Below are 16,599 nucleotides of genomic sequence, written 5' to 3'. Positions count from 1 at the left end.
GGCATTGATGATCATGCTTCCCACTTGTAACTTAGAACTAGTCTTTTTTTTTTTTCCTGTATAAACTTGGTTTGGGGGCTTTCAGAATGAAAATAACCTATATGAGCCACACATTTTCTACTCACAGTTGTAAAGCAAGGGATAGTTTTTCCAGATTTCCTGAAACAGTTTCTAGCCCTGAAAAGTTTGGATAAAGCCAAAATTACATATTAAAGAAGTTATTGTCAGGGGTTTAGTAACAAGTTAGTGAAAGCATAAATTTATTTTAAAAAGAATTAGTCTTCTTTTGTGTAGTGCATTGTATTTGGTATTGGGCTGTTGTTATGTCATTATTTGGAAGTAGGCTGATTTTCTACTTCCTTGTTGCTAGCACGCACAGGAATCAGGGCTCCAATCTCCAGAGGCTGTTGTAAAAGCATTACAAACAGAAGAATGTTCTTCAGTCAAGTGCAGAACAGTGTTCTGACCACTAGAAAGGCTTGGCAGGAATAGTTAGTGAGCAAACCCAGGGAATTTTCTGCTTCCACTGTTGTTGGACTTTTCAAGTCAGCCAAATTAAGATGTAAGCTGCCTCACTCTGAGACAGCAGGCTCTCTTCCTGCAGCCTCCCCAAGACTGATTTTTGGAAGAATGATGAATTTCCTCAGCCAATTCAATTGTCTATATTTATATCACACACAGAGACACTCAAATATCTGTTTTCTTTTACATATTGTTGACTATACAGAGATGAACAATGTGCAGCTCTATCCCCTGCCCCTTCCTAGAAATCCCCTTTCCATTGTTCTCAGTAGTGAACATCCCACCTTAAACAACTGAGTATTCATTCACTGCTTTCTAAGATAGAAAAGTCAGAGGTTGGAGGGCTCACATGATTGGAATTTCTCTCTTAGTCCAAACCAAAATTGTTCCCTAATACCTTTTACTCATAGTGAAACAGAAGGACAGGGAGTCCTGAGTGTGGCAGGAACTCTCCCAGCTCAGGTATGTATTTCGCTTGGAGAGATAGTGTCTGACAAAAATCAATGGCCCTCAGAGCCAACCAAGGCTTCTGGCATCTCTGTCTCTTGAAGTTAAATAAGAAGTTAAAGGGCAATAGGAGGATGAGTTTAGAAAAGAGTTTTATTATAAGATTACAGACATGAGTTCAAAAGAAAAAGAGAGAGAGGCGGGTGTAGCAGAACCACCAAGCTGCTATGCTAGTGTCTTTTATGAGACTTATGTCAAAACTGGTGTGAGATATGGGGATATGAATGAGTCAGTCCAGTCAAGCCACCTATTAGAGGTTCAGATGACACTCAGTTTCAATCAAGTTCTGCATAGATACGAATTAAGATTACTCATTTAAGTAGTGTAGAAGAAGAAAGAACATATCAAGAAACTAGATTAGAAATAAGTGTTATTTTCTGATATTACTGGCTTCTGGTCAAGAAAGAACCAAAGGCATTCATAATTTGGGGTCAAGGTAAGTGATGGAGGAAGGTCATTGGTTAAATAAAGAAACTGCTTGCCCTGATAGGTTAAAACATAGGTGGGAGGAGTAAACAGAACAGGATGCTGGGAGGAAGAGGAAGTGAACTCAGACTCGACAGCTCTGCTCTGGAGCAGAGATGCCATGCTCAGCTCCCCGGGTAGACACGAGATAGCTCTGCTCTCAGAGACACAAGCTCAGACCCAGGATGGATGTAGGCTAGAATCTTCCCAGTAAGCGCACCTTGGGGTGCTTACACACATTATAAGAAATGGCACGAGAATTAGCCTAGAAGAGGCTAGATAGAAATGGGCCAAGCAGTGTTTAAATGAATACAGTTTGTGTGTTGTTATTTCGGGCATAAGCTAGCAGGCGGCCAGGGTGCTGGGGACACAGCCCCACCGCTCCTATTTCAACAGGTAAGACTGCCCACTTTTGAGGTCCTCGTCCTAAAACTGCTTAATCAGTTTCTGTCTCCTGTTCTCCTCATAAAACTTGCCCATAAAGCAGATCCCGAATCTCTTCCTCTGACAGCCTTCACCTGTCTGACAACACTATTCTGACAGCTTCTAACTGTCCTTCTCTAGAGTATTCCTGTGCTCCTGCTGAAATGGCAGGTCTAGGGTGATTTAATTTCAAAAGGTTGTGTTTTCATAGCACATCCAGCAGAATTATTACCTTCTACATTGTGGGGATTGTAATTAATGTTACCTAAGATAGGATGGGTTCTTTCAACTCCAAAACCATTTCCAGTTGAAATTAGGGGATCAACACAAATCTTTATGGGACTATGCCACCAATTATACCAAAATTAGGTAGTCTTTTGCACTTGGTTCATTCACTCTTAATAAAAACCATCCTATGGGCTTCAGGCCAATGTTTCAAGATCACTCCACATCTGATTACTCTTGTCCTAATACATTGCATTTCTACATGCTCTTGCAAATTATTAATTGAATGATATGACTTTTTAAAGTGTAAAACATGGTGGTATTTTTATTTGACATTTGTTTTTAAGAAACTGGTCAACTGGATATTGTGTGACTTTCCCTTGGGAGACAAAGATACATTATTTACTTATTGAGAGAATCATCAACAGAACAAAGAAGGTATTCCATTCTAGTTTAGACTTTTGAACCAATGAGTTTATAGGAATACTTACAGAAGCATTGACTTCTCAAAAGTAGCTGCATCATTAAGCTATCCAACTCTATCATGGCCTACTCTTGGTCAGCTGTATCACTGAAGAGAGATATATTCTAGCATCCTCCCCCTTGCACACACACAGGACCACATGCAGATGGGGCAAGAAGACAGGGTAAATGGAATCTTAGATGACTCTGTCTGGTTCTTTACAAAAATGTTAATTGTGCCATACCATTACCACAGATCTAACTGTGAGCTGTTTGTTCTGCTTATTTCTTTGTAATAACAAAGAGCCAGGGTCCTCTGTAGTTCACCTCAATGATTTTGCTTGAGGATGACAATGACATGTCACCCTGGGAGGAAATTGTATACCACACAGAGGACTACCAATGAAAGAACCTTGTGGTACACCTCTGCAGATGTTCCTTTTCAGTTGAACTTGCTTATTTAGAAATTTGTGTAGCTTTTTCTAGGCTGGGACATAGTAATATACTTTCCACATTTCTATTCTATTCTGCAAAATATGTATGTGACCTTTGCTTTGCTGTAGCCGAGATAGACTATGCCAATACCATCTTCCTACACTTCCTGGAAGGAGCCTGTGTCCTAAGTGGTCTCAGTATGCTAATTTTTTATGATGGGGTTATAAAGGCCCTTGAGTGAAGCATGAATAATAAAATATCAAGGTCAGAAATTGGGGTTCAACCTGAAGGTCCGAAAAGCAAAACAGCCGCCACTGGCTCTTACCTCGAACTCAGTCTGAAAATAGCGATCCTGCTTCCTGGAATCTCAGAAGAAAACTGCTTCGGGGAGCTGTCTTTCCCCATCTTATATTCCTCTCTAGGGCTGTGACTAAAGGTGTGCCCAACCATCATTAAAAGCAGATACTGCCCAATTTCTATGGCAACCAGAGTGGCTCTGGGATTAAACATGTGTGTCATTGTGGTTACTGGGATTAAAGGTGTGTGTTACCATGATCTGGTCTGTAAGCCTGACCAGTGGGACTGTTTTACTCTCAGATCTTCAGGCAGGCTTTATTTGTTAAAATACATTTGAAATGTCACTACACTTGAGTTCATTCCTAATTGTTTATAATGCATAAACATCTTAAAGATAAAGTTCACTTGTTCTGGAAAATGCAATATCTATCCTGGGAATGACCAGAGAAGAAAGAGGCTAGAACCTCTTCTCGTGTGCCCTGCCACTGTCTATGAGAAATCTCATGTGGAACAGCCAAGTTCATGGGCACCGAGTAAAATGATCTCTCCTATAGTCGTGATCCTCCCAAACCCTTGACTTCTGGAAAAAGATACACTGGAAAACATGCGTTCCTGTTTCTACAGTAGGTGCAAAGTAGTGTGGCTGAATTCTGAGGATAAAACATTCTGAGGAGTGGAAGCCTGGACAGACCACAGCCATCCCATGAACCCCCCAATGACTAACTGGCCCTTGCCCTTTGTACCTCACAAGCCTGCTCTACTTTTTTCATTCATTTCCTGTGAATAGCTCTAAGAGGCCGATAGATAATATGCTAATGCTTCTGACTTTTTCTCTCCTATCAGGGATGGGCAGCTTTGCCCAGACCAGTTAGAAACTGATAACAGACTGAGGATTTAGCAATGATTTGGTCTTCATTCACCTGTCCTTCTAAGCTGAATCCTTGGGTGACCACTCTTGTGTACCTGGAAGCCCTTGTCCTTTTCACTTTGTAGAATTGTCAGTGTCCATGGATAGAGCCTACATCATTTATTTTTATGGTAAGGTGTGTCCACTACCATACCTTGTTTTCTATCAGGAGAAAAGGAGCACATTAACTAAAAAGGGAAACATTCTTGTGTAATGTCAAGATCTCTTTCATATAAACCAGTCATGTGGATTTGGGACTTTCAGGATTTCAGACCCTCATGTCCCTGAATCCTTAGGCTGTGTTGTCTTGTAAGAGTGTGCAATGTCAAAATGTACTTTGTCACTTCTGAGAAATAAACACCCTAGAAAGTAAAAAAAGACAGGTAGACCCACCCTTCTAAAGGATGTCAGAGGCTGTACAAGTTATTTATTCTAAATCTTTATGTTTGTTTGTTTGTTTGTTTGTTTTTTCGAGACAGGGTTTCTCTGTGGCTTTGGAGCCTGTCCTGGAGCTAGCTCTTGTAGACCAGGCTGATCTCGAACTCACAGAGATCCACCTGCCTCTGCCTCCAGAGTGCTGGGATTAAAGGCGTGCGCCACCTTTGCCCGGCTTCTAAATCGTTATGAAAAGAAAGCCTTAACTCAATTCTGTGGGTCTTCTCTACTTCTATTTTAGAATACTAAGTTATTCAAACTTACTACTCTTAATCACAGGATTTTGTAAATCTTTCCAAAATTGTGATAATATTTTTGATATCTCAGTTAAAAGGAAAAGGAGGATGGGTACCCTTTATCTCATCAGCTCTGAGCAGAGCTTGCATGGCTTGTTATGGAGCACAGATCTGACAGTGCAAGTCAGCAATATTATAGACAGATTGTGGGGCTAGGACTGAGGCGTTTCGAATGTATACAGTACTGCATATTCTCTAAAACTCTCATACATGCTTCTCTCATGGCAGGCTTCTGACATAGCAGAGCAAGTAAAATTAGAGATTAATAACATGGGTAGTTAAAAATAAATCTGGACTGTCCAAGCCAAGGTCTGCATGTTACAAGTGGAAAAACAGACTTGGGGTGGGCAGATGGGCAGTAAACTTCACTAGGATCATTCAGCAAGCTCTTGGTAGGGATCAGATGGGACTTAAGCTCCTTTCATCCTATTTTTGCCTGTTGGGCTCCTGTCTGTAACTAAAAGCGTAATGGGATATAAGTAGTACCACCACAGTCTTCTTTTGTTAAAACATCATTTGAAAAATTGTTGTAACTATCTCATAAGTCTTAACTCCTTGAAGGTAAAGAATTTAATGTTTGTTTGTAGTATTAATGTGTTATTTCATTATTTAGTTACTGCGTGAAATGCAATATACATTTCTGAAAATACACATACACACACTATTTTTCCTCTTACGGTCCCAGTTAGTTACAGAGCTAACATTTCTCTCCCAGGACAGGGCTTATAACCCTTAGTTGACTTTGAAAAAAATATGAACTATTATTTAATTGCTTATTTTCATTTGGCAAATGAAAGTAGTGTGTGTTTGTTGTGTGTGTGTTGTGTGAATTATAGCATAGTGATGTGCAGTATGGAATCTGTGCATTGTGGAATAATTAAAACAAGTTAACAAAATAGCCATCATCTCATGTACTACATTAGCAATATTTTATTAATAACATGTTATTATTCTACACAATGAATTCCACAACTTCTTTCTCCTAAAAAAGTGTTATAAACTTTGAGAACACCTTCTCCTTCCTGCTATCTTCTTGCATAATTTAAATGATTATATTTTAGAGACCAGCTGTAATCAGGAAAACCACATACATTTTAAATAGATCAGTGAGTATTGTAAAAACATCAAGTAATTAGAATTCTTTTTGAAATTCTTATCACATAGAGTTACTTTGGGGCAAGTTTTGATGAATACATAAGCAGCACTTGTCATTTGTCATGAATGTTATCAACTGGATACAAATGCTCAAGTCAAAAACACTTGGAAACAGCCTATCTTTTAAGTAGGTTAAGCATCCCTTCTAAATCTTGTGCACATGGTTAATGTACTCACCGCCCCCATTTTAAATAGTGCTGGGGAAAATTCTATCTGTGTCAGTGCTTGTCAGAATAATACTTACAAATTCTGCTTCAACAGAGCTGCTGTGAATGAAGCTGTGAAGTATCTCCTTGCATTACAGCTCTTCATACATCAAACGCTCTTTTTGAACTGGTTAATTATAGGAGAAAAAGACATGTTTTAATGCTACCTGAGAGTTCTTACTAATATAACCTTTGAAATGACTAATTACGTTACCTGTAAGAACTGAAAAGAAGACTTATGTAACTTACTCATTTTAAAGATATTTACTAACTTTGATCCTTGTATGTCGTTCCCAATACCATTCTTTATTTCCATCATTACATTGATTTTTATATTTAGTGCTTATATATGAAAATGTTTGGTGAACACTAATCATGTAGACACAAAATCCCTCATCTCTTTGTTGCTGGAACTGTGACCATATATGTGGTTTAATTATCCTTGCTTTGGGAGTAAAGCATGTTGGCTATGAGCTCTAAGACTTGAGCAAGATCTGAACAGCACCTCTTTTTCAAAGAGTGTTTGCAGAGACTAGAATGTGTGCCTGCTCATAATAGGAGGTTGGGAGACTGTCAGGCCTTTTCCATTTGGAGCTCTGAATGTACTAATACATTGTATGACTGGCATGGAAGAACAAAGCCAGAAATGTCAAAGTAACCTTCTCTGTGAATGAAGGAATACTGTTTAGCTGCCTCATCTCTGCAGGAAACAATGACGAGCATGCACATCATCTTGACACTATCTGCTAGGGTGCATCAATAGAAGATGAGTTTCAGGTATCCATATTGAAGCTGGTGAGATGTTAACATTCCTGGAGCTATCTTATCATACCTGAACAGTATACTGAGAGATAGAAAAGCTATATTCTTCATTCTGGTCATCACGTTTTTATTTTTATATTTATTTATTTATTTATTTATTTATTTATTTATTTATTTATGATTTCTGCCTGTTCCCTGCCACCGCCTCCCATTTCCCTCCCCCTCCCCCATTCTAGTCCCCCTTCCTTGTCAGCCCAAAGAGCAATCAGGATTCCCTGCCCTGTGGGAAGTCCAAGAACCACCCACCTCCATCCAGGTCTAGTAAGGTGAGCATCCAAATTGCCTAGGCTCCCACAAAGCCAGTACGTGCAGTAGGATCAAGAACCCATTGTCATTGTTCTTGAGTTCTCAGTAGTCCTCATTGTCCGCTATGTTCAGCGAGTCCGGTTTTATCCCATGCTTTTCTATATCAGCATCTAGTCCTTGCTTACCTATACACTAATCCTTACAAATCAAGATACCATACAAGTAGAACCTTTTCCTCTATGGTTACATTGTCAAGCCTTGAGTGTAGCTTCTTTACTAACTTCTAGTAGCAATTTGTCATCATCCGTTTTTTTTTTTTTTTTATGTGCCTTAAAGATGTAGATTTTCTCAGATATTATGTAGAAAGAGAGAGACCTTGGAACACTCATCTGTAAATGGGATGTCCCTATCATATCCTTCTCCCCAGGGAGTCCTACAGAGGAGGAGGCAGAAAGAGTGCAACAGCCAGAGGGGATGGAGGACACTGGAAGAACAAGGCCCTCTAAATCGACTGAGCAAAGCTCACATTAACTCACAGAGACTGATGTAGCAAGCACAGTACTTGCATGGGTCCATAACAAGTCTTCTGTTCAAATAATATAGCTTTCAGTCTCATTTTTTGATGGAATGCCTGAGTGTTTTAACGAGTGGGTCTCTGACTGTTGTGCCTTCTCTTGGGCCCTTTTTCTTCTGTTGGTTTGCCTTGTCCAATTTCTATGTAATGTGGGTTTTTTTTATTTTTGTTTTTATCTTATGAAATTTATCTCATGATATTGCCATGTTGGTTGTTATCTTATAGAAGCCTGTTCTTTTCTAGTGAGAACCAGAAAAGGAGTAGTTACAGAAAGGAGGGGAGGAGCAGGAAGGAGTAGAGGGAGGAGAAAGTGTAACGATCCTACTGCACATACTGGCTTTGTGGAAGCCTAGGCAGTTTGGATGCTCACCTTACTAGACCTGGATGGAGGTGGGTGGTTCTTGGACTTCCCACAGGGCAGGGAACCCTGATTGCTTTTTGGGCTGACAAGGGAGGGGGACTTAACCATGGGAGGGGGAGGGAAATGGGAGGCGGTGGTGGAGAACAGGCAGAAATCATAAATAAATAATTAAAATAAATAAATATAAAAAAATCAAAATAAATTGAATAAGAAAAAAACTTTTTCAATTAAAGGAGGGACTATTCTAATAAAATTATTTAAAAGAATATTTCTTCCTTCTATCCTTCCTTCCTCCATTATGTCATGATCTGTTTATTTTGAAATAATTGCTAAAGGCATGAAGTGCACTTACAGTTAGCAATTGTCTTCGGGTTTCTATTGCTGGGAGGAGATATATGACCAAGCAACTCTTAGACAAACATTTAGTTGGGGCTGTCTTATAGTTCAGAGGTTTAGTCCATTATTGCCATTGTGAGAAGCATGGCAGCATGCAGGCAGACATGATGCTGGAGAAGGAACTGAGAGTTCTACATCTTGATCAGTGGGTAGCAGAAGGAGACTACCACACAAGCCTACATATGGCATTTGAAACCACAAAGCCCATGCCCATAGTTGCTTTCTCCAACAAAGCAACACCTACAACAAGGCCACACCTCCTAATGTTGCCACTCCCTATGAGCCAAACATTTAAACCTAGGAGTCTATGGGGGCTGTACCTATCCAAACCAGCACAGAAATGTAAAAAAAGCACACTACACACTATCAAGTAAAGACTAAAGAATGTGTGCATCTTCAAAGTAAACAGAAGTCTCTCAACAGTATATAACCAACTCTTCCTTGCAGAACTGTGGAAGCAGTCATCATGGAAGGGGCAACATTTAGAGAATAGATACGACTCTGAGTGGTGGCAAAGGGCACAATAGAACATTGCTTGCGTAAGCCTTGCATGATAACAACAAAAAAGACTGAAGGATGCTGTGATCCATATGGGTATGAGTACCGAAGCGTCTAGATTAGTAGTTTTAGATGGCCAATTAGAGTTAAACTCTGGGGAAGCAAGTTCATTCCTGTGACATGACCTGGGAGCAATGCAATTAGTTTGGTCTTATTTATAAAAGAAAAAAAAAGAACAATCATATTTATCAGTGATACTTTTGGCAATATCTGTCATTTAAACTCTGTTTCACTAGCCCTATTCCCTTTAAATTGAATCAAAACTGAACAGTAAGCCTCATTGTCCCAGTCTGGGTATGAGACATTTTTTTTCTGGCACCCGTGCTCCCCACATCCCATTGGTTACCCTGGGCTTGCCATCCTTTTCTGTAGTCTTAACTCACTGTAAGCACTTCAAATAGAATAAATAATTCAATCCTCACTACAACCTAGACATGCTGGTAATTTGATCATTCGTAACGTACAGAGAAGAAAACTGAGAAGTGTAGTCAATAAATAAGGTGCTTCAGAGCTGCCATTAATAACTTAGAAAACGAGTTTGGAGATATAGATATTCTGAGACCAGGTGTCAAACTAGCTCCCATTACAGATACCCTATTTTAAAGTATATCTTCTAAACAGTGGCTGTCTCCAAACAATGTGTCTAAAATGGGTGATTGCCTTTTTTTCTGTGCTTGTACCAGAACTAGGTGATACTACCCTTTGAGAACCTATACCACACCAAAAAGCTATGACAGAGCTCATCCAGAAAAGAGAATGACAATCCTAGATGTAGTTAATCTAACTCTTCCATTTGCATGCTTCTTAGTCTTGCTGAAGTTCCTCTAAACTTCATTTTCCTCATCTCTATAAGGCTGTCTTTCTGTTTGTTTGTCTGTATGTATGTATGTATGTTTATTAGGAGCCGTGGGCTGCATTCCTGCCGTCTGCCCCCAGCTGCCTGGCTAGCTTATGCCCCAAAATAACAACACACAAACTGTATTCATTTAAACACTGCTTGGCCCATTAGGTCCAGCCTCTTAATGGCTAATTCTTACATCTTGCCTACCACATATTTAGTAATCTGTGTAGCACCAGTCTTACTGGGAAAGATTCAGCATGTCTGACCTGGCAGCTTGCTTCATCACGTCTGCCTTAGAGAGGAGAGCTACAGCGTCTGAGCTCACTTCCTTTCTTCCAAGCATTCTGTTCTGTTTACTCCACCCACCTATGTTCTAACCTATCAGGCCAGTTTCTTTATTAATTAACCAATGAAATAGACAGATTGATATTTGACACTCCCACATCAGTATGTCTCCTTTCCTCCTCTATGTGTGTGTGATTTTCAAGTCAAGCGATTTATGAATCTGTAAATTTACAAAGACAAACACAATTTAAAATTCTCAGTTTAAGTTTCCTTACCAATCACAAACTTAAACTACCTCATTTCTTATGGAGACTATAATCCTCACAAAGAAGGGAATAAACACATGCCAGGTAGAACCAAGAGAGCACCAGTCTCCTTGGGGAAAGTTTGGCATAGGCAAGTGTCTTCTAGAACAGCAATGGCATCTTAAAATACTAAATAAAATCAAAAGAAAAAATAACACAATATTGTTTGTAATATGTCTATGAATCAATCATTTTTGGAACAGCCATTTGTGCTATAATGGCAGAGCTGAGCAATGATGACAAAGACCATATGTTTTCAAAACTCAAAAATATGTATTATTTAGCCCTTTAAGAGAAAAGTTAGCTGACCTCTAAAATCCAGATCCCATAGGATTGTAATCAGGTGATTATTTAAAAGAGCCTTACATGAATTTGTAAATATGGTTTGTTCTTACTATGTACTGGACTATATGGTATTTCTGTGCAAAAAAAAAAAAATGCCGAGCTTCATGTCTGGTGACTTTTTAAATATCACATGCAATAACAATTATTCTATGAACACAGATTTTTTTTTCAGGACCATGATATATGGTTGTATATCTATGCATAGTGACTTTGGCAGCATATAAAAGTGTTTTCTTTATTTGTATATCTTGTATAAAATTATTTATCCATATTAGCATTAAAATCATGTCAAGAATATATAAAATCAATTATACAAAATTGTGGAGTTACTTCATCCTCCTATTTGCTTTATGCATCACTGTACTGATGCACTGTAACAACCAAGTATTTGAGTATAAAAGCCATCTTAAAAACAAGTTTACAGAACAAATAAAATGTGTTTTATTCTCCTATCAGATTTTCTTTGATTGACTTTGGAACCTGTGTTTAATTTCCTGATGGTATACAAGTCTAAATTTGCCCTGCATCTAAATCCTTTAGAGAAACAGTAGATAGAAATATTTGTTTAAAATTAAGCTGATACAAATGGTTAGCAACTCATTTTTATGTATTTAAGAAAGACATATGACATTCTTGATAGTTGAAATTCTTGATCAATTTTAGAGAATCCACTTGGCATAGATTATTTTGAAGTATAATTAATATTTTTCTGCCATCTTTGGAAGGTTTTGTTGAACATTCTTTAGTGTTTCTTCATAGCTTTGATAATATTATCAACATCAATTATTATATTGTGCTGTAATGATCCAGTATGCTATAATTGTTCCCTGAAGGAATAAGAAGACAGATAAGATGAATGTTTTCCTTGCCATTAAATGGCCATAGACTTGTATGCTTTCTTTAAGTTCTGAATTTGTTATGCTTTTCTCCATGGACTCTTCTGCTGTAATTTTCACATTTCATTGATCTTTAACAATGATATGACCTCTACAAATAAATTCCCTTCCTTGCCATCTGTAATTTCCTAAGGATTAGTATCTGATTGTTCAACATTTTAGAGACCTTTCATCAAAAGGCAGTTGATGCTCTAGTGACAGACAGTAAAGGGACAATGGTGAGGAAGTAAATATGAGAAAGGTACAATGACATAAATTTGTATAAAAATATAATGATAAAATCAGTGATCAGTATACACCAGCACAACTTTTAGATGTGTTCCATTATTTTTCCTTTCTTTCAATTAAATTCATTTTTGACAATTTCATGTATATAGTTCATTGGTTGTACTTACTCTCACCAGTCCTCAACTTTCTTACTTTCCATCCACATCTGTCAAAATCCTTCTCCTCCATATAGCTTCTTTTCCTATCTCATGCCATTTTCATTTGTGATCCAGTGAGCTTAACCAACAACCAATGTGTAGTAACCGTTTTAAGAGCCATTCCTTGGATACTTGTTCATTGTTTGGTTTGCAAGTGAAGACAATGACTATCCCTCCCCTAGAGTTGTCAGTATTTCAGAAGGTAAGGTAGCATTCCATGACCCCCTCCCCAATCCACAATTGGCTTTTGACAAACCTTTCTAATGCAGGCAACCATAGCTGCTATGAGATTCTGTTTGCAATAGCTGTGTTGTGTCTTGAAGAGAACATTTCACAGTCCTTCTCCCTATCTTCTGACTCCTACAGTATTTCATTCTCTTCTGCAGTGTTCCCTGAACCTATGAGAGCATGGCATAAATGTCTTGTTTAAGGCCGAATATTCAACTGTCATTCTCAGCATCTGGGCAGCCATTACTCTGTATGCATCTCTACTCATTTGCAAATATGAGCTTCCATATTTAAAGATGAGTAGGAGTGGCATTTGTCTACAGCATAAATATTTAAAATGCAGTTTGGTGTTATATTAGTTTAACTAAACAATATTGAGCCCCTCCTTTCGCCAATAACCTTTCTAGCCCATGTGTAACCGGGAACTGCTCATTCATTTCCAGACTTCTCAGACCCAAATACTGAAACAGAAACTGTATTAATTACAACACTGTTTGGCCTATTGGCTCAGGCTTCTTATTAACTAACTCTTATATCTTAAATTAACCCATTTATATTAATCTGTGTATCACCACAAGGTTGTGGCCTACAGGTAAGGTTCTGGTTGGCATGTCCTTCTCCTTTGGCAGATACACAGAGTCTCTTTGACTCTGCCTATTCTCTCTATATATCTCTGTTCAGATTTACTACCTAGCTTTACTCTACTAAGCCATTGGCCAAAACAGCTTCTTTATTAATCAATAATAATAAAACATATTCACACCACATAGAGGGGAATCCTACATCACCCATGGATTTTTGTTCAATGTTTATATTAACAAACAAAAATATGTAATATTTCTATTATTTGTAGAAGCCTTTGAGCAGTATACTTTACACACAGTCTAGTTATGCTCTTTAGCTGAGAGGGATTTCCTACTACTTTTTAATTGTAGTTTTCTAGAGTGACCATCAAGAAGCGAAACCTATTGTGAAAGTACAATAAAATTGACTGAAAACTTCACTTTCAGCTAAAGTGCAACACTGCCATATGGTTCTTTGCTTATTTTTTTAAAGAAAAAAATATGCTGTGATTTTTTTCTTCTCTGTAGTATAAGATTCACCCTAATGAATACATTACTCAAAGCAATGACTCCGAGAAAGCAAATTTTATATCAACTTTTGCTACGTGATATTGATGGAACCTGGGGCCTTGCTGCTTTGTTGCATAATCTTGCTAGTTCTCTACTGAGTCTCCACTACTGTGCATGACCTGATGTATTTGTTACTTTTCTATTGCTATGTGAAAATACCGTGACCAAGGCAACTTACAGAAGGAAGGCTCTATTTGGGCTTATGGTTCCAGAGGGGAAAAAATCCATCACCATCTTGGCAAGGAAGTATGGCAGCAGGCAGGTTTGCATAATGAGAGAGCTCTTATTTCCAACCTTAAAGAGTGAACTAGAATGAGCACATGAACTTGAAACCTCAAAGTACACCCCTGTGATATCCTCCACAAGGTCACACACCTCCTAAACCTACCTAAGCAGCAAAGTGTTCAAGAGTCAGAGACCGTAGGGGACATTCTCTTTCAAATACTTCTGAGCACTACTGTAATGCTTTTGCCTGCCAAATTTGTCAAGATCTGCCACACTCTCAGCAATACTCATAAGTACAAGTCTCGATTTCTCAAAACAGTGAATGAATTTTGTGAAGGGTGATTTTCAAACAAAGTCTAAATCCTTTAAATAATATAGTCTACTAACATATTTCAAATTACTTCCTATATCTCAACAGGCTTGTAATAAAGTTTTATGAACACCTCTGTTGAACTAATTTAAAACTTCTACATTTTAAAAGTGGGGTTTTTTTTACCATGGGAGAAATTTGACATATTTATTAATTACAATCATGTTTACACTTTTACAAAAACCATGATCATGTGTTTGGTTGAACCAAGTACACTTAACTTTTCAGAGGCATCATTGCCTAGCTAAGTAATAAATTCTCAACTTGAATTTTATACATATGAATCATTTGTTCTCATATGGGACTCATGTTCAAATAGACATGATCTTTACTGTTAATTATAATTAGGTGACTTTTTTTATCTTGTGGCGGCAGCCTTGGTTAGGAGGTACAAATATAGCTACATACAGAAGTTTAACTAATACAGTTGTTAACAGTGATTTCTTATTTGTAAACATTAACAAGATTATATCCTCAGCAATAACAGGCAACTCTCCTCACACTCATATAATATTAGTAATGTCTCTATTATATGTTTTTTCTCATAGGAATCTCAGCATCTGACTCCAGGATTTACCTTACAAAGTAAGTGATTTTTTTTTCCAACTCCTTATGCCAGTCACCCATAATCTTAGTTCCCTTACTTTTCCCTCTTTTCTACTTAATGTCATTATAGTATGAAAGAGTGATAATAATGAAAGGTTACCTGGTGATTTACCATTCTACTTCCTCTTTTTCATCTATTATTATGGCAGAAGACTGTAAAATTATCTGGGAGGGATGCACATCTAGAAAGTAATTTAATTCTGAATACTCACTTACAAGAGAAGCATGAACAGTAATTGTTTGTGTCCTTTTTATTCAGAGTGGAGTGACCCGACCAGCAGAGCTTCTACAAAGTCAGTATCATTGAAGTCGTGAGTATTTGGCCTCCCAAAAAAGGACTTTTTAGGGCATTTTGGCATGGAATCAGCACCAGGATGCTGAGCAACCTCTCCCTTGTGGTTTCTTTTTTGAGACTATGAATGTTACTCTCAGTTTCAAGTTAGTGGGGGTTAATCAAATTCTCATTAGCTTAGTATGTTTCAGCTACCATAACATATATACCATAAGCTGAGAAGTTTATCAATAGGAGACACGGATTTCTAAACATTGTAGATTCTAGGAAGTCAGAGGTAACGTCATCAGTACAAATGATATCTGCTGAGACAGCTATACTCTCACGATTAGCTCGTGTCGTAGAAGTGGAAAGAGGTCTCTGAAGTGGCTCTGGTTAAGACACAAATTCCATTCGTGAAGGCTCACCTTCATGACAGAATTCTCTCTCTGAAGTCCCACCTTTAGTGCTGTCATTTCCAAGTAAGGACGAGAAATATATATTTTGAGTAGATAGAATCATTTGAACTAAAGTACCTGTGATCAGCAAGAAGAGTAAAAATGAATGTGGGTTAGTAACCAACTCTCTAATAATGTAGACACACTTAGGGCCAATACCTAAAAACAACTGTGACTCCAGTGAAAAAAAATCTAGATATTACTTTCCCCATTTTGATGAGGCATTGAGCTCCATGTAACTATAGCTAAGCAACAGCCAGTTGGAACTCCTAAGGGCAAAGAATGGATGTGAAAAAGCATGTGGCTTGATCTAGCCAGTTAGTCCAATACCCCACTGATTGCAGGTCATCTGTCATCTGTGCATTGCAGCCAGACAAGGACAGTCAGAAAGACTAGAAAACGATGCTATGGAACCAGATCAAAGTTTAAAAGTCAGAGTCCTGCAATTCACTCTGCACTGTCTTCATTTTTTCTTTATTTTATTCTTTTTAGTATTTCTTTTTTTTTATTGAGAATAAGAAAAAAAAGTTTCCGCCTCCTCCCAGCCTCCCATTTCCCTCCTCCTCCCCCCACTCTTCTCCCCCTCCCCCCACTCCTCTCCCCCTCCCTCTCTAATCCAAAGAGCAGTCATGGTTCCCTGCCCTGTGGAAAGTCCAAGGTCCTCCCCCTTCCGTCCATGTCTAGGAAGGTGAACATCCAAACTGGCTAGGCTCCCACCAAGCCGGAACATGAAGTAGGATCAGAAACCCCTTGCCATTGACCTTGGCTTCTCATCAGTCCTCATTGTTCGCCATGATCAGAGAGTCCGGTTTTATCCCATGCTTTTTCAGTCACAGTCCAGCTGGCCTTGGTGGGCTCCCAAAAGATCAGCCCCCACTGTCTCAGTGGGTGGGTGCACCCCCCGTGGTCCTGACATCCT

General features: G+C 38.5%; 1 protein-coding gene across 4 annotated transcripts in view; it reads left to right on the top strand.

Annotated features, from left to right (window-relative positions):
- Aff2 (ALF transcription elongation factor 2) overlaps window positions 1-16,599 on the top strand; it is a 521,318-nt gene that overhangs the window by 356,306 nt on the left and 148,413 nt on the right. For all 4 annotated transcript variants that reach the window (XM_050129237.1, XM_050129236.1, XM_050129235.1 and 1 more), the window contains exons 5-6: window positions 14,894-14,930; window positions 15,211-15,244. In XM_050129237.1, the coding sequence (XP_049985194.1) occupies window positions 14,894-14,930; window positions 15,211-15,244 (71 nt within the window). The remainder of the gene's footprint in view (window positions 1-14,893; window positions 14,931-15,210; window positions 15,245-16,599) is intronic.

Source organism: Alexandromys fortis, unplaced genomic scaffold (assembly GCF_014885135.2).
Source record: "Alexandromys fortis isolate MF-2015 unplaced genomic scaffold, M_Fortis_MF-2015_v1.1 scaffold_275, whole genome shotgun sequence".
Taxonomy (NCBI): Eukaryota; Metazoa; Chordata; class Mammalia; order Rodentia; family Cricetidae; genus Alexandromys; species Alexandromys fortis.
Note: the sequence above shows the minus strand (reverse complement) of the source record. Positions and strands in the feature narration are given on the sequence as shown.